A 22,954-nucleotide genomic window follows, 5' to 3' on the forward strand; every position below is an offset into this window, starting at 1 on the left:
GGGACACCTACATCCCCTATGGGAGGGTCTGACGTGACTGCTCCGGGCTCCAGGCTCCCCTTCTCATCGCAGCTTCCTGCTAATTCACATCTAGGGAGCAGCAGATGACAACACAGGTATCTGCACATCTGCCACCCCCCAGGAGAGATCCAGGCTCCTGGCCTTCCCTAGCCGAGGCCTGGCTGTTGTGAGCGTCTGGGGAGTGAACCAGCAGAGGGAAGATCTCTCTGCCTTTCTAATTATATATATATATATAATGTGTATATATATATGTATGTATATGTGTATATATATATATATATACATAAAATTCAAAGAAAAAAAGGAAAACCACATTTCATTTTTGAGTTTATGGTCTTACTTTCAAGTTTAAATTAGATAAATAGAAGCTTGGCGAGGTCTCTCTCAGATGGATTCCCTCTCTTGTCCTCTGTGTGCCTCCCAAGTCCCTGCTGTTCCTTCGGTTACGGTTTCTCTTTGTACCTCTCCTCTTCTCGGACCCCCTCCTGCCGCCCGGTTCCTGCATCTCCTTGCCCGAGCGCGTCTTCCTAGGCCTGCTGGGGCAGTGCCATGGAGGGGGCTGTCTCACTTGAGGTGGTGAGGAGATGGAGGCCCAGGGGTACGTGCAGCTGGAAGGAGGAAAGGCCGTGCTGTCACCAGGAGGCGATTCCAGGTTGCCCGGGGCTGTGGGTTTCTCCTCCCCTGCGCGCTTCCAGGGTCCCTCAGAAGCTGCAGGCAGCAGTGTGGTGTTGGCAAGGGTGCACACTCTCCCCAGTGTGAGAGCGTGGCTCAGATGGAACTTCCTGGGAGCACAGGAGAGAAATGCATATAAAGGACCTCTTTTCTGGGCACACAGATAGAGCAGCCCCCCCCCCCATATGTGGAGGATGAGACCCTCAGTGGAGACCTGAATCTGTGCGTAGTGCGAGTACACACACTTCTCCTGTGTTTTTTTTTTTCCCCCTATGCATGCATACCTATGATAAAGGCACAGTAGGGGATCTACACGGCCACCCATAATACAATACAACAATTCTGTTAATATATTGTACTATGCAGACTATGGGAAGGAGGCCTGCTTCTCAGAATAGGGAATTTTCCATTCAACGCTTTTGGATCGTGGCTGACCACAGGAAACTGAGAATAAGGAAAGTTAAGTTGCAGATAAGGGGAGACGCCTATACTTAGCTTAAATCGTAAACTGTTAACAACAGGCCATTATAAGAATTAGTGATTTATTTCTAATTGTTTACCTTGGGAACGGTAGCACCCTGTAGTCAGACAGAGGCCCACAGACAAGGCTTCCCAGTTGTTAGATGATTGAAGGCCAGAGGGATGAGTGCTGGGACAAGGGGGCGGAATGTCCGGCACCCCAGGGAAGTTTGAACCCCACTCCCAGCTTTCCTAGTCTGCACCCCAACACTAGCAGTAAGAAGGTCCCACTCTGGGGTGGCACAGCAAGTTAAGCGGCCACCCGCAACACTGACATCCCGTGTGAGAGATGAGCACCCATTCAAGTGCCGGCTGCTCAGCTTTCTACCCAACTCCCAGCTAATGCACCTGGGAGGAGCAGCGGAAGACGGATCAGGTGCCTGGGCCCCAGGAGTTTCCAAGCTCCTGGCTTTCAGCCTGGCCCCGCCCCAATCATTGTGGCCATTTGAGGACTGAACCAGTGGGTGGAGGACCTCTCTCTGTCTCTCCCTTCTCTCTGTAACTCTGCCTTTCAAATAAATAAATTAAAAAAAAAAAAAAAAAAAAAAAAAAAAAAAAAAAAAGAAGCCTCCCTCCCCCAACCAGAGATCAAGAGAAAGAAAAGGGAGCAACAAGGCACAGGGATGCCCCCCCAGGGAAGGCCCCGCCTCCCCATTGAAAAGAGACCAGCTCCTTGCTGCGGGCCACGTGCTAGCCTCAGGACCACCGACAGCATCTGGGGGGCTCTGGCTCACTCCCAGGTTCTACTCAGCCCCATTGGAGCTAGAAAAGAATGGGCAGGAGGAGGAAAAAAAAAAGAAAAAGGATTCAGGCCTCCCGTCCCCACCCCACAGGGTTCTGGGTTCACCCTTGGGACCCCAGGACCTGGGGCTTCCTCCTCACGCCATACCTAGGGGTGGGCCCAGCTGTGGCCTGGTGGAGGCTGCCAGGGTGCTGAGGAGCGAGAGCGGCTGTGGCCCAGAGGGGTTCTCTCGTTCCCACTCCCCGTGAGACAGCGATTCCCTCCAGCTGAGGTCTCGGGTGCAGGGGATGCTGTCTTCAGAGTGGGTATCTTTCTCTAGGTCAAGGAAAGCAAGGCGTGTGTCTGAGCCCCAGTTCACAGGACCCTCGCAGACCGCCGCCAACCCGTCCCAAAGGATCATGCTCATCCTCACGGAAACTCTGTGTGGGCAGCACTGCTGTCGTCCCATTTTACACAGGAGGAATCTGAGGCCCAGAGGGGTTGAGTAACTTCCGGGTAGTCACACAGTGAGGAGGTGGAGTCAAGATTCAAAACCAGGCTGCCAGGCTCCAAAGCCCACGCGCCCACCGCTGCATCAGGTGAGCAAGGCAGTGCCGGTAAAACGAAAGAACTGATGGGATTTGGCCATGCTAACTGGGCGAGGCTCCCCAGGAGATTCAGTTAGCTGAACCGGCAATGGCCTTGAACCCAGAAGGCCTAAGCCAGAACCCTTTCTTTGTCCACTGGGGTTTGGTGGCCAGCAGCCCAGCAGCTTCAGTGTCACCTGAGTGGACTGAATGAATTAGAATCTGCACTCAGACCAGATCCCCAAGGGCACTGTGTCTTTAATGAAGGCAGTAATGGAGCCAGCATGGTGGTGCAGTGGTTAGACCTCTGCCTGCGATGCCAGCCAGCATCTCATAGGAGCGCCAGTTTGACTCCGGCCGCTCCACTTCCAATCCAGCTCCCTGCTAATGCATCTGGGAAAGCAGTGGAAAAATGGCCCAAGTCCTTAGACCCCTGCACTCATGTGGGAGGCCTGGATGGAGTTCCAGGCCATCTTCTATTGCTTTCCCAGGCCATAGCAGAGAGCTGGATTGGTAGTGGAGTGGCCGGGACTCGAACCAGTGCCCACATGGGATGCTTGTACTGCAGGCGGTGACTTTACCCACTATGCCACAGTATCAGCCCCTCAAATAAATCAATCTTAAAAAAAAAAAAAAAAAAGTGTGGGAAGTGCCCCTCCACCTCTCCCTGCCATGAGTTGAAATGTTCAACCACATAGGTAAGTTTTGGACCTCTGGTTTTTCCAACTGTAGCTCCCTTTTCATTTGAAAATTCCAGGAGACTGGGGATGGAAGTGTCCTTCCAGACCATGCAGCACCTGGCCCAATGGAAAAAAGGGGGTCCAGTGGGCACCCCAGGGGGGCTCATTAGAATAAGCCTAGGAACATCTGGGGTGTGGTGGCTTCCATCACACCAGATGCGCTGAGACCCTGCGATTCTAGCCGTCTTCTCAAATCCCGGACATGAGTTACAAATATTCTGTATCTCTGCTTCCTTCGTCCCTGACCTCATGCGGAATGTACGTGTGACAACGGAAATGAGTCACCTCAGTTGCACAACACGGGACAGCAGCCACAGCCCAGGACAGCCGGGGGGGGGGGGGGGGGGAATCCTTAGCAGCTCTGCCTGTCATTTGGATCAGCACTTGGGGGCTGGCAGCTGGGAAGCTGCAGTCACAGGTATGTTTTGCTCTCCCACTACCTGTTAGCTTTTCCTGGGCTTTAATTTTTTCCGTGTCAGTGGGATGTCACAGAAAAATCCAGATCTGGGGCTTCTCTTGAAAAACCAGAGCATCTGGTGGCTCCAGGCATGTGTTCCAGCACATCCACTACTAAAGCCTCAGTTGAACCTTTCACACGGTTCTATTACCCCTGTTACCTCCTCAAGGAGGAACCCGGTGTCAGCTGCTGGCAGTTTCCCTCTGATTGTCGCCTAGACCTTTACCTGTTTATGCCACCTGCAGGTGTGTGGATTTGTAATCCCTGGGGTGAGTGGCAGTCACCTGAGCTCCCAGACAGCTCCAGCCCCCTCTGCATTTCTAAGTGTCCTAGGGCCTCAAATTTCATCTCTGGGGCGAGGTGGAGGAACCCTGTATTAGAGGCAGATCTGTGGGTACGTTCTGAACTCCCACTGTGTCTGGGCAAGACGGTGTTGTGAGGTGGAGGATCTAGAAGGCTGGGGAGGGGTTCAGTGGAGAATTGGAGATGGGGGCAGGAGTGGAGCAGATGAGTGAGGAATGGAAATGGAGAGTTAAAGGCTGACTCGAGAGGAAGATCAGAACTGGAAGTGGGTGACGAGGCAGAGGGCTGCCATCAGAGGAGGCAGGGAGTGGACGGGCCAGGAGGGGGCAGGCGCATGCAGGGCCGTGCCTGCCAAGCGGAGTGGACTGGCCGTGACTCACCGAGAACCTGGAAATGGGGAACCGGCTGCCCTATCCGGAATTTGTCCTGCTCCCTCGCGCACACCCTGCCTCGTCTACTTTGTCCAGCTCTGGTGTGCTCACCTGCTACGACTCAGCTCAGACCCCACATCCTGGGCCAGCTTCCTGGGAGGAGTGAAGGGCCCCACCTTGGTGCTCCTTGGGCACCCTAGGCATGAGCTTTGACTATGGCCTGGAAGAAGAGCTGTGATCATTTTGGAATTTGCCCACCTGACTCCACCAAATTATAAAACTCCTTGCAGTGGGCATCATGTCTTTTGACCCCCAAAGCCTGCGAGGGTGACTGGCACTTAGCAAGTGCGTGGTGCATGGTTTTGAAGGAATAAATGAATGAATGAGCCAGTGAGAGATTACTGCAGGCTGGAGGTGATGAAGAACATAACAAGAATTTTTGAGAGAAAAGGAATTGGTAGGATGTGGTACCCACGTAACTCTGGTGGCTGAAGAGAGCAGAGGGACCCATACTATGGCATGAAAGGACAAGGGCAGCCCGAGAGCCCTGGGGAAGGTGGGAATGGGGACCTCACGGCTGCACCTGCTGAGCGGAAGTCCCCCAAGGCGGGGCATCCCGTACCCTTGTTACCTGAGCCATCCTTTTTGGTCTCCACCTTTTTGCTGCTCCTGGGACTCCAGCCATTTCAGGATCAAGGAGATAAAAGGTCAAAACAAAGGAAAGAGCATTAAACTGGGATTTCAAATCTCGTTCCTAGTTCATTTCTCCTGATGCCAAAGCTTTAGAGACAGCTATAAATATGAAAAAGCCAGCTGTGGCTATATTGGTGCATCGTGACGTGCGTGTTAAAGTTGCAGAAGGAAAACCAGGGGAGGAGGAGGGGTTGGAGTGGGAGGTATGGAGCTGATTTTGCCACAGAGGAGGGGCTGTGCCTCTATCTGCAGAGTCCTGGGTCTTAGCCAGTGACTTTTACGGACTGGTAAGCTGCCTGTGGTTGCCACCATGCAAAAACTGGTCATGACTGCAACCAGACTAGAACCTGCTAGAACAGAGGAGAAAACATCCTGCAAGCCTTCCGCCTGGGAAACTAGAGGATGGAGCTACAGGGCAGCACAAGGCAATGAGCGAGCAATGAAGCAGGAATGAATTTCCCTGCAGTTCTTGCATCCCTCTGCCCTGCTCCCTAGGCGCCAGCACAGGCCAGGTTGCCACGGCTTCCTAGCCCGTAATTCCATGTCTCTTTTCAACCTCCCTTCAAATCAACTGTAGCAGCCACAGCCAGCCTGACCTTTTTAAAATGTAAATTGGATTGCATCACCTCCCTGTTTGAGATGCAGTGGAAACTGCCATTACCCTTTGATTCCTTCGCATGGCTTCTCAGGCCCAGGCTGGCCAGGCCCCTGCCCCCTTGCACTTATTCTCTTTCCCGCTGGCCTTCTGTGCCTTTCAGTGAACGCACCAAACTCTGCCCTCCGGGTGAAGCCTCCTCCTGGCACCCTGTTTCTTCCCTCCCTCTGCTCAACTCTTCTCCACCCTCTATCTGGTTCTTGCCCCTTTCTCCTCCAGGTCTCAGCCTCCTCTGATCTTCTGGGAACATTAAAAGCTGTCAGGGACGGACGCGGCGCTGTGGCATAACAGGTTAAGCCACCGCCTGTCTATGGACACCGGTTTGAGTCCTGGCTGCTCCACTTCCAATCCAGCTCCCTGCTAATGCACCCTGGAAGCAGTGGAGGATGGCCTGAGTGCTTGGCCCCTACCACCCACGTGGGAGACCAGGAGGGAGTTCCTGGCTCAGACCTGGATGTTGTGGCCTTTTGGGGAGTGAACTAGCAGATGGGAAAAACTCTCTCTCTGTCACTCTGGTTTTTTTTTTTTTTTTTTTTTTTTTTTTTTTTTTTTTTTAAAGCTGCTTCGTCAAGTCCTGCTCACTAGAGCCCAGCACTCGCCAGCTCAGCAGTGTCCCTCTCATGCAGAAATTCCTCAACTACAGATTTCTGTGTGACAGATGAGTGACAGCCTCCAGGTTATATTCTTTACCCCCAGGCAACTGCCAAGTCCTTTTCTGTGAATGCTCTCGACCTCCTGCCAAAGTTGGGGTTAACAACACAGGTTAATGAGCTCATTTAATCACAGCCTATCTGGATGAGGTTGGCACAGTCTTCTTTCCCTTTTACAGGTCTGAAAGCAGAGGCCCAGAAAAGTTAACCCATTAAGTCCCGCGTTTTCAGTTCTGTGACTGCTTCAACAACATTGAGACTAGTGCATTAAAATTGGTTGGAAATCATAGACTCGAGCTTACATATCCTTTATTATCTATTAAGAATGAAAATATAGATTGTCATATAAATTATACACTGGGACAATATAGAATATTTTACATATAAGTAGGACGTTGGGTAAATATGCTACCCTTTCATACATCATACAGTATGCAAATAAGCAACTTTCACGGCCTGCTCAACAAACATTTTTGATGCAAAGGAGCAAAACACTTCAGACAAAGGGTTCCATTACATTTTTGACAACGTGTTGCTGGATTCTCATGATATAGCTTGTTTGGACACCATCTTTATCATTGTCATTTGAGAATGACACGGCTTCTCACGTCAAATCTGCTATCACCTTGAGCAGCAGTGGGTGGGGCAGTAGTACACCTGTGCCTGCTGATGGGTCCCCTGCAGCTTTTTTTTTTTTTTTTACTTTTTGACAGGCAGAGTGGACAGTGAGAAGAGAGAGACAGAGAGAAAGGTCTTCCTTTTGCCATTGGTTCACCCTCCAATGGCCGCCGTGGCTGGCGTGCTGCGGCCGGCGCACCGCGCTGATCCGATGGCAGGAGCCAGGTGCTTATCCTGGTCTCCCATGGGGTACAGGGCCCAAGCACTTGGGCCATCCTCCACTGCACTCCCAGGCCACAGCAGAGAGCTGGCCTGGAAGAGGGGCAACCGGGACAGAATCCGGTGCCTCGACCGGGAATAGAACCCGGTGTGCCGGCGTCGCAAGGCGGAGGATTAGCCTGTTGAGCCATGGCGCCGGCCCCCCCCTGCAGCTTTTTAAGTGTGCTGTGTAGACGTCTCCCGAAATCTAATACATTCATGACATCTTCCTTGTCTTTGCGCACAATTTTGTGAATAAGCCGTGCATGTATGATACACATATCAATTATTCGAGTAAACAAAGGCCAGTGTCAGTTTGTACATCTAATAGAAGCAGAATATTTGGAAATCAACCAATCATGTTTCTCCACACTGCCACTGAAACTGTTTGGTGCCCAATACCTTTGGTTGGGGCACAGTGGCTCTACCCTATTTTGTTTTTCCATTGTTGAACTTTGTCAAGTGGTTCCGTTGTATCACAATTCATCCCAACAATGCCATACTTATCATCTAACCACTGTACAAGGAATGCGTCCTTGCTTGTATCGAATCTGTAAGCCTAGGACCCTCTTGCTGGCTTTCTCAGCAACATTACTAGTTCCAGAGGACCCTTGTTGAGTCTGGCCTGTTTTCTCTCGTGGTGCTGTAGCTTGGAACCCAGTATTTCAAAGGTGTACCAACAAGTCATAAGCAGCGAATTGATTGTCAAAAAAAAAAAAAAACAACAAAACAAAACAAAAATCAGGGTGTGATTGTGGATTCTCTGTCACTTCAAGCATTTGTAGAACTACCCTACCCCTGCAGTGGAGGATGGCCCAGGTGTTTGGGCCCTGCACCCATGTGTGGGACCAAGAGGAAGCACCTGGCTCCTGGCTTCGGATCAGCACAGTGTGCTGGCTATAGCGGCCATTAGGGGAGTGAACCAATGGAAGGAAGACCTTTCTCTCTGTCTCTCTCTCTCTCTCACTGTCTAACTCTGCCTGTCCAAAAAAAAAAAAAAAAAAAAAAAAAAAAATCCAAAAACCCTACCCTGCCCCTAAGCACACAGGCCACAACTTGTCAACAAATAACCAGAAGCAACAACAGGTTAGCATCCGTCCGCCGCAGTGCAGCCCACTATACTTGCCATGAAGTATACGTTGTCCCAGTGTGCTATTTATAAGACAGCTATTTTCAAACGCCAATCATCCGAAACACAGTGCATCCCTTGAAATAAAATGACAACCTTGTTCTACAAAACGCTTTCCTGAATGCATTTCCCATATTGCATTCCGGTTATACACATAAGCTTCTGTTTCGGTGAACATTGAGTAAGAGCAACGTTTGCAGTCAAGTGCGTGCCCTTTTCACCATGAATTTAAACTTGCTTTTCTGAAAAGAACAGAACTCTAAAAGGATAGCATTTATTTCAAAGTTCCCATAGTGGAATAGTTACTGCCTAAAGTTTGTATTGCTGTCCTCTACAGAGGACGATGGGACATAATGCTTGGGCCTAGGCCTGTGTGAGCTCTGAACCCCCTGGGGTGGCCTCCTCTGAGCTCTCCTTGCTCTCCCTTTGCCAGCAGGACAGAAAGGAAGGTGACTGTCCTACCTCAGAGCCACCGGTCCCGCTGGTTCCCGTCCTAACAAAAATCTCCTCTCTGACACTTTCTCTCCGAGTGACAGTGACCGGTTCATTTTGGTCCTCCCTTTATTCGTTTTAAAATGTATGTCTTTGAGAAGGTGAAAGAGAGCGTGTCCTCTTCCACCGGCTCACTCGCTCACTCCCCAGTGCCTGCAGCGACTGGGACTGGTCTGGGCTGAGGCCAGGAGCCAGGCACTCAACCCAGGTCTCCCCTGTGGGCGGTGGGAACTCAACCATTTGAGCCATCACCTCCTGCCTCCAGGGGGAGCCTTGTCAGGAGGCTGAAAATGCAGGCGGAACCAGGAGGGACACGCTCATATGGGACACAGGCGTCCCAGGAAGGGTCTGAAAGCTACACCACATGCCAGCTCCTCCCTTTCACATTACAGATAGCACGCACTAAGAGCCCGGCTCTCACTATCTTAGCGCACTGGTCCTGGTCCCCTCTGATTTAATGTTCTGTATTGTCTCTCTCGTCCCAACCAGTCTTCAACTCAATACTAAGTCATCCTACAGGGACAGTTCTTCTAACACAGGGAGGATGGCTCTGTGCCATGGAGCTTCCCAGAACAGGCTGTACACTTCGAAAGCAAACACAGAAGCCCCATAAAGCACAGACAGAAGCCGAGCGGGCGGGCACATGAACCCAGTAAGTAGATCATACTTTCAATGATGTTTGGACCCGGCACTGGACTGGCAATCAGGCCTCACGTTTCCACCTGTGTTACTAACTTGGTGATGGAGAGCTGCTTTTCGCTTTTTATGAAGTCAACCCAGCCGTGCTTGTTAATAGTAGCACCGGGGTTGCTCCTCTTCCAATCCAGCTCTCTGCTGTGGCCCGGGAGGGCAGTGGAGGATGGCCCAAGTCCTTGGGCCCTGCACCTGCATGGGAGACCAGGAGGAAGCACTTGGCTCCTGGCTTTGGATCAGCGCAGTGCGCCGACTGTAGTGGCCATTTGGGGGGTGAACCAATGGAAGGAAGACCTTTCTCTCTGCCTCTCTCTCTCTCTCACTGTCTAACTCTGCCTGTCAAAAAAAAAAAAAAGAGCAGCAACAGAAGCGGGCGAAGGCAGCTGAGAGAGGTTGCCCTGCACTGAGGGTGGAGGCTGGATACTGGGGGTAGAGATTGCCCGGCCCTGCCCGCACTCATTCACCAGGTTCCTCGGCTTCCAGACTCCCGGCCCAGACCATCGGAGCTGCAGGCAGCCTGCCCAGGCCAGCCGGATGTAAGTCCTGTACCTGAACTGGTTCTGCGGGTGCAAGTCGGCAAAAATTTGAGAGAGGGCCTCGCTCTCCGCCTTGGCCATCAGCCGCAGGAGGCTCTCGCTGGGCTGGGAGGCTCGGGGTTTCTTCTGCACTAACTAGATGGAGAGAAGGAAAGAGAAACCAGTGGTTAAGGCCTTCGCATCTCTGCATTTGCCTGAGGTCCAGACTCCAAAGTGCTGGAGCTCGAACTCTTCCATAAGGCAGTCACAGCAGCTGTTCGGGGGGTGATCCTGAGACAACAGCTGTGGTTTGCTACCCTGTGTTGGTGTTAATATCCATCGTGCCCTAAGAATATTGCCTTCATTGAATGCCCAGTAACAGAATTTAGTAGGTAATCTATTCCTATTAACATGAGGTGACTTCAAAGAGTCTATGGGAAAGGGAACTAAAAGACAACTTTATTGGGGCCAATGTTGTGGCAAAGTGGGTAAAGCCACTGCCTGCAACGCTGGCATCCCATATGGGCACCGGTTCCTGTGCCAGCTGCTCCACTTCCAAACCAGCTCCCTGCTATGGCCTGGGAAAGCAGCAGAAGATGACTCAGGTGCTTGGGCCCCTGCTACTCACGTGGGAGACCCCGAGGAGTCTCCTAGCTCTTGGCTTTGGCCTGGCCAAGCTCCGGCTGTTGCAGCCATTTGAGGAGTGAACCAGTGGAGGGAAGATCTCTCTCTTGCTCTCTCTCTTTTTTCAAACAAATAAATAAAGCTTTTTTTTTTTTTTTTAAAGAGAAAGCAGTTTATTTGGTGCAAAAATTTTGAAATCTATATTTCTTTTCCATGAACTTTCTGAAGATCCTCATATAATTTTGCACATGAACATATCTCTTACTCTCATTTTCTACAAACTTTTTGAAGTACAAAGGGTCAGGGAATGACTACAAATGGGCAAGGTGGAAATAGTCTACAGCTGGATTGTTCTGACGGCTGCAGGACCCTGTGGAGCTCCCGGGAGGGTTCAAGGTCACCACACTTACAGTGGGTGAACTTCAAGGGTGTCAATGCCGTTTCAAGACAGCTGGAGGCTGAGCCGGCCTTCCCGGGCTGCACCGCCTTCCTGCCCGGCTCTGGCCTCTGCTGGAGGCTGGCCGGGGGGCTCCCTTACCTTAGCGTCTCCTGAGGGGCTGCAGTAGTTCTTGGGGACCAGGCAGTGAGTGACAAGGATCCTGGGGTCCTTGGTGGTGATGGACAGCCCCTCCTGCAGAATCTGAAGCAGTCGGATCCAGAAGTGGAAGACGGTTTCCGGGTGGTCAGGGTGCAGCCGGAGGTAGTAGATCTTCTCCGTGACCGTCCTTAGCCGCAGGACGCGCTGGAGCCGGTCGTAGACCCGGAGCTCCACAAACTTCAGTGGGAGAATCCTGGGGGCACAGGGAACACACACATCACAGCCTCATTGCGTCTTGGCCGACCTTATCGTCCTTGAAGTGCAGTGGCACCTCCAGGGCTGAGGCATTAGGAGCAGGTGAGCTCTTAACGCCGCATGCTCAGATCCGGGGGATCACACACACCTGGAAGCTGGTTTAAAATACAGAGACCAGAGGTGGGCATTTGGTGCAGCTGTTAAGCCCACTCACCAACGGGGTTGGTGCTATGGTGCACTGGGTTAAGCTGCCGCCTGCAGCACCGTCATCCCAAAAGGGCCCAAGTTCAAGTCTCAGCTGTTCCACTTCCCATCAGCTCCCTGCTAATGCACCTGGGACATCAGCAGAGGAGGATGGCCTGAGAGCTTGGGCTCCTGCAAGCATGTGGGAGACCAGGATGAAGCTCCTGGCTTCAGCCTGGCCCAGCCCCAGCCAGTGCAGTCATTTGGGGAATGAGCCACAGGATGGAAGATCTTTCTCTCCCTCTCTGTAATTCTGACTGATAAATAAATAAAATAAATCTTTTTCTTTAAATATTTATTTTATTTACTCATTCATTCCTTCAAAAGGCAGAGTGACAGAGAGGGAGAGAGAGAAAGATCTTCTATCCATTGGTTCCTCAAATGGCTGCAACAGCTAGGGCTGGGCCAGGCTGAAGTCAGGAGCCAGAAACTCCAGCCCGGTCTCTCATGTGGGTAGCTAAGGCCCAAGTACTTGAGCTATCTTCTGCTGCCTTCCCAGGCACATTAGCAGAGAGCTGGATCAAAAATGGACCAGCCAGGTCTGGAACCCGCACTCTGATATGGGATGCCAGCAACACAAGTGGCAGCTTAACGTGCTATGCCACAACACTGGTCCCAGGAGTTTTTTTTAAAAAAGATGGGGCTTCACTGTGGTGCAGCAAGTTAATCCACCACCTGCAGTGCCAGCATCCCATGTGGGCGTCAGTTCGTGCCCCAGTTGCTCCATTTCCAATCTGGCTCCCTGCTAATGCACTTGGAAAGCAGCTGAAGATGGCCAAGGTACTTAGACCCCTGCCACCATGAGAAGACCTATAAGAAGCTCCCAGTCCCAGCTATTGCAGCCATTTGGGGAATGAACTAGTGGATAGAAGGTCTCTGCCTCTCTCTGTTTCTCTCTCTCTCTCTCTCTCTCTCTCTCTCTTTTTAAGATTTATTTTATTTATTTGAAAGAGTTACAGAGAGAGGTGGAGAGAGAGAGAGAGAGGTCTTCCATCCGCTGGTTCACTCCCCAGATGGCCGCAACAGCCGGAGCTGTGCCAATCCGAAGCCAGGAGCCAGGAGCTTCTTCCAGGTCTCCCACACGGGTGCAGAGGCCCAAGCACTTGGGTCATCCTCTACTGCCTTCCCAGGCCATAGCAGAGAGCTGGATCAGAAGTGGAGCAGCCGGGGACTCGCCCATATGGGATGCTGGCACTGTAGGTGGTGGTGTTACCTGCTACGCCACAGTGCCAGCCCCCAGAATCTGCATTGTAGCCTTCATGCACCATGCCATGTTCCTGGCACCCTGTCTGAGAGAGTGAGCCCAGGAGTAAGAGGGCTGGGGACACGGGGCCTCGCAATTTCTTTCTGGACAGCAGAGAGGGAGCTGGCCACCCATTTGGCCTGTCCATTTCCTGGCTTGAATTCCTCAGGGGCTCTTCTCAGAAGACTTATGGCTCACGTAGCTGGCTCTGAATCTACCACCGGGCTGTTCTCGCTATAGGTATACCCAGAACACGATGGGGTGAAGGAGGTGGGAGCATGGAGAAATGACAGGTGTTCCCGGGCATCTGGGATCTAGAGATTCTGAGTCACCCCCTGGGTTATTTTAAGAAGCTCAGCCATAAGCACAGGGCTGTGTCATCCCGACAAGCATGACGTCACGGTGGGTGACAGTTCCGACAGTCATTTTACCAATGGGAGAACCGAGACGCGGTCAGTGACCTGCGACCCCCAAATTATTTGAGTTCAGTTGGTTGCATCGCTGCAACTTCCCAGCAGGGCTGCATCTGCCAGGCCTCACTGCCTCCGTGCCCTTGGCCAAAGGCTGGGAGGCCTCCTAGGAACGCAGCGCGCTAAGGGGGCAGCAGACTGGCCCTTCCGTCCTGCTCACATAACACCCCCTTTAGTCCCATTTGGCTTCCGTCCTCCCAATGGACCCCTGTCTTGGGACACGGGTGTCTAGAAAAGTGGATTTCACTGATGCTGACTCCTCTGCTTTCTCCGCACCCTGCGTGCAGGCCCCGAGCAGCCTCCCCTCTGGACACACCCCTCCCCCTCTTCTCCGAGAGTCCCCTCTGCGTGGCTTACCTCTTCAGCATGATGCGTGGGGCTTTGGATGGTCTGTTCCAAGTCTGGCTCTGCCCCTGGTGCCATCTGACGCTGGCCATGAGGAGGATGTTGGGAAGGGGCAGGCAGGGCACGGAGGAGGTCACCCCAAGGGCCATGGTGTTGGAGGCTTTGTAGATGTCTGTCCAGTTCCTGCCCTTTTTGACCTGTAATGCAGCCCCCAGGCTCAGCCTGAGCATTTGGTAGAAGCAGCGGGATGTTTTAGTGCAGGGGTTCTCAGTCTTGGCTCTGCCAAGTTCATTGTTGGGGGGTGGGGGACTGTCCTGTGCACTGCGGAAAGCTTGGCAGCATCTCCAAGTGCATCCCCACTCCCTCAAACTGTGACAACCCAAAGTGTCTCCAGACATTGTCAAAGGCCCCCTGGGTGGGGGAGGAGGAGGCAATACCATTGCTCTCTGAGAAGCGCTGTTATAACCTATATGGGTTGAACACTGTTAGTTAGCTGCTAACAACTGCCCACAAGAGCTAAAGTTCCCTGGCATCTATCCTATTTCTGTGAGGTCTCCCTGGACTCTTTCCTGGATTTTCCTTGGAAAACGCATCCCCTTGGCGCTGCTCTGGGGGCCCCGTTATCTCCTGCTCCTTCACTTGGTAGGCTGGTCGCCTCCACTCCACAGGTGCACAGGTTCTTGGCTCTCTCTGGCCTGGGCAAGGAAACAAAACTGCACTGAGCACCTGGTGGACTGGGCGTTTGGCTTGCGGCATCTGCATCGAAAGCCCAGGGCCACCCAGGCTTTCCCAGCAGAGGAATCTGAGGCGCAGGGTGTGTGCGCCTCCCAACAGCAAGGCAGACTGGACTCTGAGCCCAGGTCTCCGTGGGGCCCCAGCCCCTGCGCGCTCATGGAATCGCCTTTCTGGCCCTAACCCGCACGGGGCCTCTCCTTTTACTGCCTCTTCCTTCCTCTGCTTCCAGGTGGCAGCTTGGATGAGGAAGCTAACTGGGGACTCGGAATACGAACCCCTGACCTTGGTCCCCCTGGCGACAACCATCCCCAGGAGAAGCACTGTGGTTCGAGGGACCGGGCTCTGGCTTGGGAACGGACGTGGGAGAGTGGAGGGCTGTTGGGAGCCACCCAAGAGTACCTGGACAAAGTTGCTTTCAAACATCACGGAGTCAGGAAACAGGTTGAATTCTGGAGAATGAACCATCTGACAGAGCAGCCCCTCCTCCACACCCATGCTCACGCCAGGGTTCGGTTCCCCATCCACAGCCAAGAGGCCCCTGAATTCTTCCCAGGCGTTCAGGGCGGGGAAGGTTGGATAGGATCTTGTGACTTGTACCGTCTTCTTTGGTTTCCACCAAGGCGCTCTACGTGGAACTGATGACAACATTTCTGCACATGCTCAGGGGCCTGCTGCACGTCCGTCCTGGGATCTCTCTCTGCCCTCCTGGCCTTGGGCTGCTGGCCAAGCCCAGGGACGGCCAATCAGCTCACAATGATGAATGGATGACATCATGCTAAACCAGGGCAGGCCTGCAGGAAAGGGCCGAGCAGAGGAGCCTCCCTTTTCTTCCCGCGTGTTTTTTTATTTTTATTTTTTTTTAATACTTACGTAGGCCCTGACGTTCTGCAGCCCTACTGGGGGTGCCCAGGACACAGATCTCCCAGGATCTGCTGAGAAGGTGGTGAGAAAGACAGGAAGCGAGAAAGGAGGGGCACTGGTGCTCGGAGGAGAATGCCCTCCCTTTCTTTGAATGCAACTTAAACTCCAGCTTCCCCAGCTGTGCATGAGCTGGGCCCCCACCCCCGGGGTTATCTGCAACACGGACTTTTGTGGCCAGGCTGCTGCCACGGCCACCACCTACTGCTACAGAATTTCTGCTCCCTTAGGAGGTCAAAAAGCACCAAGCAGTAGAAGTGATTGGCTTCTTGCCCAGAGGCCAGCGTGTGGGCGTGCCAGCTGGGAGAGAGAGAACCCCACTGAGCTGAGAGTGGCAGCGTCTCTCATCCCTGGACCAGACCAAGAAGGAGCCCCACTGGTGGGGAAGCTAAGGCAAGGTCTAGGAGCCAAGTAGGCGGGCTGCTAGCCAAGGCCACTTCAGGGACGGATGGCGTCCTCATTGGGACAAAATTCATTCCAGAATTTTTGAAGCAATGTGTTAACTGTCCAGGTCAAAGGTGATAGGTTTGGAAAACTAGTTTGACAACCACTATGCACCAAGTACTAGCAAGGGGGTTTGATCCTGTGTTGCATTATAAAGTCAGAGAGAGAGAAAGGGTCACAAGGTCTGGAGCCCTCAGCCCCTCCCCTGGCCATGGAACCCCCGCCCAGTTCTAGCACCTCTCATCTCTCTCGGCTCAGTCATGCGACTTCTGAACTCACCGTCCTGGCTTCATCACGTTTGCCACGTGGGAGGATGTCCTCGACGGTAATGTTCGCTAAGGATGGGGTAGAAACTGCGGCCCGTGGTCCACATGGTCCTGGAAACAGCCTGGAAACCGAACACACAGAGCAGAGCCACGCTCAGCGCTAAACGGAAGCGTAGCTCTTCCCTGGTGAAGCTTATCCCGGGTGGCATACACGGTTTGTGTGAGTTCGTCCCTACAGGTGTGCTAAGCCCTCTGTCTCTGTCTCTCTTTCTCTTTGTCTGTCCCTCTCTCTCCTTCTCTGTCACGCTGCCAAATAAATAAATCTTTTGTAAAAAATGAATCTTATGGCTGTTGTCTTACTCCAGTGTCCATTGTTTCCATCTCTTTAGTATTAGAATACCTGCAGTATAACTGGGCACAAGATTTTCCAGAATATCTCCTGGCTCCCTCGCAACTAGGTACGGCACTGTGAGTACATCCTGGCTCAAGTGCACGGTGCTACTTCTAGAAGCAATCACCGCAGGAAGAGGGTACACTTCTGTTTCACTCCTTGTTCTTTCCTCTGGCCAGAATAAGACTTGATTGCTGGAGCTTGAGCAGCCCCATTGGGCCATAAATGGCATAACAAGATGTAAAAAAAAGGGCTGTGGTTCCTTGATGATTGTAAAACGATCGTGTTGAATGTCACAGCCCTGAACTGTGTACTGTCAGACTTCTTTTATGTATGACAGAAATAAATTTAGGGTTTGTGTCACATTGAGCCAGACTTATAACTAGCTAATATGATGATATAAAACTCTAATTTACTGCTCAGCAAATGATTGTATTATTTACGAATAATTCTAAGCAATGAAGAAAATAGGCTACATTACAGACAGGAAGGCTGGGAAAGGACAAAATTACAACTTCTGGGGAAAGTTCTAGAAATGTATATTCTAATCATCTGGGACATCATTGCCTTTTGTCTTCCTGTATACTCCGTGGCATTGGTGCTGCCACAATCATTGCCGTTTGCACCTTGGGTGACGAGAACTTGGTGACAGTCGCCTCAGTTCTATCCTGTCCTTTGGTTTGAGGCTAAAGCCACGTTGGCACTGTAAGGTGTCATTTCAAAGTGTGCTCAGGGGTTGGTACGGTATCTTGTTGTCCCTTGGACATGGTTTTGCGGAGTTCAAAGCTCATACAGTTTGGGAGACTCTTGAAAATGACAAGAACGGATGGAGGCAGAATTAAGTCGTCTGCTGGATACAGAGGTTCGGTTTGGGACGGTAAAGCTCTGGGTACGGATGGTGTGATGGCTGCACAGCAATGTGAGTGCACTCAACGCCACTGAACTGGATGCTTTCAAATGCTTAAAACAGGGCCCGGCATTATGGTGCAGTGGATTAAGCTGCCGCTTGGGATGCCCGCATCCGGCTCTCGAGTGGCTGGTTCGAGTCTCGGCTACTCCACTTCCGATCCAGCTTGCTGCCAATGCCCACCGCTGGAAGCAGTGCTTGATGGCCCAGGTGCTTGGGCCGCTCCTGGCTCCCAGCTTCAGCCTGGCCCAGTCCCTATAGTTGCAGCCACTTGGGAGTGAATCAGCAGGTGAAAGATCTCTATCTCTCCTTCTCTCTCTCTCTCTCTCTCTCTGTGAAACTCTGCCTTAGAAACAAACAAACCAAACAAAACCCAAAATGGAATTCTACTCTGAAAATTGTCTTCTCACTTTTTCCAACCTGTGTCGTTAGGTCACGCATTTGCACTTCAGTAGTCTCATCTTATCTCATCTGGTCAGCAGATGAGATTATTACAATGACTCCCACTAAGCTCCAATTAGCACTACAGTGGGTGTCTCCAAACCAGCCCGCATCTCGGGCCTCTCTCTGCTTTTCACCCCATGGTAACCTCTTTGCAGGGTACTCATCAGGGACAGCAGCTGCAGGAGCTGCCTTCCTGGTGCGCACATCCTCTGGGGGATGCTTGACTTACTCCTTCAGCCATTCATCTCCTAGGATGGAAAAGTTATATCCAAAGGGGTTTGGATCCCAAATCCAGATTGATTTTCTTAACAAATTAAAACAGTCCCTCTTTCTTGTGCAGGCCCACATTGGGAACCTGTGGAAGACATTGCATTCCCTCCCAAATATCAGCCCAAGAAAACACCTGGACTGACAGCAGCTCAGAGACAGAAAGAGTTTCAGAAAGAGAAGCCAATGCCGACGAGAACCTTCTCTGCCCGCTCAGGGGGAATGAAACGTCCTATGGCCCCTGGGAAACAAATAAGCAAAAAAAAAAAAAAAAAAAAAAAAAAGAGATCCATAAATCAGAGCGATGGTGCTGGAGCAATAAGGAAAGAAAGAAAAGAAAAGCACATGGATATCACAAGTCACATTAGGTGACGAGGAGAGAAAGGGCGGGCCCTTGTGTGAAGCACACTCACACACAGAGTCCCTGGTGAGGAGCGGACGGATCGCCGGAAGTGGGCGATGACATCCAAGAAACAAAAACGACTCCATCTCTGAACGATTCAATCTGGCAGAAGCAGAGAGTTTATCCTCTTCCTGGGCCACCGAGTGAAGGCACCGTGGAGACCAGATGAACTTCTGGGATGTTCCAGAATCTCTGGGATAGAAACAGCAGCCCCCACACAAGCACCCAGACCATCTCCCAGGGGACCAAGTGACACTGGCCCCACGCTTGTTTTCCGACAGCAGCAGACAATGGGCCCCGGCACAGAGACCGTGAGAAAAGGCAGTGTCCCACAATTCCACACATGGTGTAACATTCCTTCTAGTGTAAAGGTGGCAGAAAAATCATCCCCAAACACCCTAAAATAAATAAATCCATAGCTAATTCTTTAAAAAAGTTAGCTGAACCCAGCAAACAACAGCTCAATTTTTAAAAATGTGAACATTAGGAGCTGGCATTGTGGCATAGTGGGTAAGGTTGCCACCTGAGATGCCAGCATCCCATATGGGCGCCAGTTCGAATCCTGGCTGCTCCACTTCCAATCCAGCTCCCTGCTAATGTGCCTGGGAAAAGTAGTGGAAAATAGCCCAAGTGTTTGGACCCCTGCCACCCACGTGGGAGACTGGAAGAAGCTCCTGGCTCCTGGCTCCAGCCTGGCCCAGCACTGGCCATTGTAACCATCTAGGGAGTGAACCAGTAGATAGAGAATCACTCTCTCCCTCTCTCTGTAACTTTTAAAAAAATACATGCATAAATATATATTTTTTTAAATGTGGACGTTAGCCGGCGCCACGGCTCACTAGGCTAATCCTCCACCTTGCGGCGCTGGCACACCGGGTTCTAGTCCCGGTCGGGGCACTGGATTCTGTCCCAGTTGCCCCTCTTCCAGGCCAGCTCTCTGCTGTGGCCAGGGAGTGCAGTGGAGGATGGCCCAAGTCCTTGGGCCCTGCACCCGCATGGGAGACCAGGAGAAGCACCTGGCTCCTGCCATCTGATCAGCGCGGTGCGCCAGTCACAGCGCGCCGGCCGCAGCGGCCATTGGAGGGTGAACCAACGGCAAAAGGAAGACCTTTCTCTCTGTCTCTCTCTCCCACTGTCCACTCTGCCTGTCAAAAAAAAATGTGGACGTTAAACATAAATTTGAAATAAGAAAACATAAATATGTACAAATAAAGAGTTTCTAAGGAAAGACAGTGGCAAGTTGTCTTAGGATATATTCCAGAGGGTCAGATATCTCCAAATATGGTGACTTCAACAAAATAGAATTTAGATTTTCTCTTACATAGTAGTTCCAAGGTAGTCTAGAGCTGGTACAGTATCTCTGACATTCTCAATATGTAGCTTCTGTCTCAGTGTCCCAAGGTGGCTGCTCCAACTCCTGCCATCATGTTTGCATGCTGACCAGTGGGAAGACGAAAAGGAAAGGGGTGTGCACACTCATTCCTTTTAAGGGTGTGGCCTGGACATGGCATAATCACTTTTGCTCACACCCCATTGGTCGGAATTCAGACTCACAGCCACACCCAGAGACAAGGGAAGGTGGGAAAAGTGGTGCTCAGCTGGGTGGCCATCAGCCTACTCAGAAGTGGGGAGTTATGTTACTTAAATTACTTAAAGAGAAAGACTGCCAGTGGAAAATTAGCAGCCTCCATAAAGACGTCCTGTCCAGAACCGCTGACGTACACATCAAGTACATATAGTAAAAGGTCACCTAGTGACAATCTAACAAGGCAGTGGGTTAAGTCAGGTGGCCACAGGGTAAGGAGAAGGTACACTTTGGTACAGTGGTAATGGAGAAAGAAGTTTAGCTCACACACTCACAGGTGTTCCCACCGATGCCCGGCCCAGCTTGGAGACAGGCAGTCCGAGGGAGTGATCAGCCTGGGGAGAACAACGCAGGAGAAGCTTCCCAGAGTAGAAGGAAACGACTCAGGCTCACAAAGAGAAGCCTCCATTGACCACAGTCCCACATTCGGCAGGGATGGGAGAGCAACGCGGGCTGGCGGTGTGCAAATCCCCAGGTTTCCTGGATCCCCCAGGCCAGGAGCCAGCCCCAGCTAGGGGAGAGGGCACTTGAAAAGCTTTTCAGGAGGGGGTTCAGCCTTTCAAAAGAAGGAATTCCAGGGGGCTTAGCAGGTAAAGCCACCTCCTGCAGCCATATGGGAGCTGGTTCGAGTCCTGGCTGCTCCGATTCTGGTCCAGCTCTCTGCTATGGCCTGCAAAAGCAGTGGAAGATGGCCTAAGTGCTTGGGTCCCTGCACCTGTGTGGGAGACCCGGAAGAAGCTCCTGCTTCCAGGCTTTGGATTGACGCAGCTCTGGTTATTGCAGCCACTTGGGGAGTGAACCAGTGGATGGAAGACCTCTCTGTCTCTCCTCTCTGACTTCCAAATAAATACATAAGGAAATCCAGTCCCTGGCAACAAGATGCAGGGACCTGAAGGACATCGTGCTAAGTGCAATAAGGCAGGCACGGAAAAACAGAGACCACGTGCTCACCCTGGGAATCTGAAACTGACTCAGAGAAGCAGAGAGCAGAGTGTGGCTGCCAGGCCGGGAATGGGGAGGTGCGGGTTAACTGATAGAGAGTTTCAGTCACGCGGGTGAATACCTTGTGGAAATCCACCAACAGTGAAAGCTAACAGCACTGTCCTGGGTAGGTGACGTTTGCCAGAAGGCAGAGCTTCTGGTAAGTGTTCCAACACACACACACACACAAAGCAATAAGAATAAATAGTACTGAAGAGCGAGGAGGGCAGGAGGAAACGTGGGGGTGATGGACGTGCTTATGGTCTGAAGGTAGTGATACTTCACCCCCCAAACTGTCCAGTTGCACCTGCTGACTATACACATGCCAATCCCACTTCAGCAAGGTGCTCTAAATGTTCTCCTTCCAGGCAAGAGCAGAATCCAGGTTCTCTGATGACAGCCAAGGACCACTGGAGTGCCCCCATGTGCCCTGTCCCTTCTGGGTAACAGCAGAGCAGATACAAGCAACACAAATATGCAACCTCCAAAAATCTATGGTCGGTCTTTGCCATCTTCCCTTCCCAGAGTGGAGGGACTGGCAGGGAGGCTGGCTGAGTGACTGTGGCTGGAGGGAGACAGCAGGGTGCCCGCCAGCCCCTGGGGACACAGTGCTGTCGGGGAAGGGAGGAGTTGATGCTAGCAGGTGCTAGGTCCTATAAAGGTTCAGGAGGGGTGGCAGGACAGTCAGCCAGCATGGCTGGGATTGGGCCCACTGAGGACTACATATTGTGAGGGTAACAGGAGCCAGATTTCTCACTGTTGGAAGAGGTATTTTTTTTTTAAGATTTTATTTTTATTTTATTTGAAGGCAGAGTTACAGGGAGGCAGAGACAGAGAGAGAGAGAGAGAGAGAGAGAGAGAGAGTCTTCCATCCGCTGGTTCACTCCCCAGTTGGCCACAACGGCTGGAGCTGTGCCGATCTGAAGTCAGGAGCCAGGAGCTTCTTTTGGGTCTCCCACGTGGTGCAGAGGCCTAGGCACTTGGGCCATCTTCTGCTGCTTTCCCAGGCCATAACAGAGAGCTGGATTGGAAGTGGAGCAGCCAGGACTCAAACCAGCAGCCATACAGCATTTATGAACTGCTATGCCTGAATATGTACATATATGAACAGGCGTGGAGGGAGACACTGAGAAGGCACCTGCACAACCAGCTTTTACTATGCCCTTATTATCCACTGTACTAGTGCTATCATTATTTCAATGTAACCTAAAGTGTAACCACGTTAGCTTGTTAGGCAACCATTAGTAAAAAGAAGCAATGCTAGATGTCTTTGACTTTATAATATGTATTATGTTAGATGTTGAGCTAAATAATCCAGTAACTATATTAAGTTGATTATTGTACGACCCGAACCGCTGCCCATTCCTGGCACTCGCTATTGTACACTCCCCTTCCCTCCATCTGGCCAGATGTGACCCTACCTTGACCCAGGTCCAGGAATGTAAACTAATTATCTATACCTATAGGGTTCAAAGCTTTAGATAACAACCAGCCACTACCCCCGGAGTCAGCAGCTGCGATGTTGGGACTTATCAGAAGTGTCAACTTGATCTACAGCATCCCCATAACACTTGCTTGTACATGATAATAAAAACTCTGTAACAATTAGGCTCGGGGCTTCTCGGGGGGCTTCCTCTCCTGGAGGCACTGAGAGGCCCGAGTTCGAACTTGTAATAAAAACAACCCTGCTTATTAGCTTCAACTTCGGTCTCTGGTGGTGTGACTTTCAGGGGACCATGGACTTGGGGCATAACAACACGGAGGGTGTTTTTTTTTTTTTTTTTTTTTTTTTTTTTTTGAC

General features: G+C 51.6%; 1 protein-coding gene across 2 annotated transcripts; it reads right to left on the reverse strand.

Annotated features, from left to right (window-relative positions):
• Positions 1-423: 423 nt before the first annotated feature.
• GARIN1B (golgi associated RAB2 interactor 1B) lies at positions 424-19,973 on the reverse strand. Of its 2 annotated transcripts, XM_062198320.1 has the most exons (8): positions 19,909-19,973; positions 16,189-16,297; positions 13,825-14,009; positions 11,257-11,509; positions 10,129-10,250; positions 5,023-5,060; positions 2,102-2,269; positions 424-803 (listed from the first exon to the last, which is right to left on the reverse strand). In XM_062198320.1, coding segments are annotated over exons 1-8 (891 nt in total). In that variant the 5' UTR covers positions 19,911-19,973; the 3' UTR covers positions 424-789. The 2 variants fall into 2 exon arrangements, with proteins under 2 accessions (XP_062054304.1, XP_062054300.1); XM_062198316.1 differs by lacking the exons at positions 16,189-16,297; positions 19,909-19,973 and adding an exon at positions 14,947-15,322.
• Positions 19,974-22,954: the final 2,981 nt, after the last annotated feature.

This window comes from Lepus europaeus, chromosome 1 (genome assembly GCF_033115175.1).
Source record: "Lepus europaeus isolate LE1 chromosome 1, mLepTim1.pri, whole genome shotgun sequence".
NCBI classification, from domain to species: Eukaryota; Metazoa; Chordata; class Mammalia; order Lagomorpha; family Leporidae; genus Lepus; species Lepus europaeus.

What these genes read in the sequence shown, in the direction of transcription:
- GARIN1B (XM_062198316.1), bottom strand. Translation starts at nt 15,195, where the DNA reads ATGTTGTCATCAGTTCCACGTAGAGCGCCTTGGTGGAAACCAAAGAAG. An exon ending in GCCCCTCAGGAGACGCTAAG is followed by an intron (nt 10,251 to 11,256) that starts GTAAGGGAGCCC and finishes CTCTCCATCTAG; the next exon opens with TTAGTGCAGAAGAAACCCCG. An exon ending in CACCCGCAGAACCAGTTCAG is followed by an intron (nt 5,061 to 10,128) that starts GTACAGGACTTA and finishes CTGGAGTCCCAG; the next exon opens with GAGCAGCAAAAAGGTGGAGA.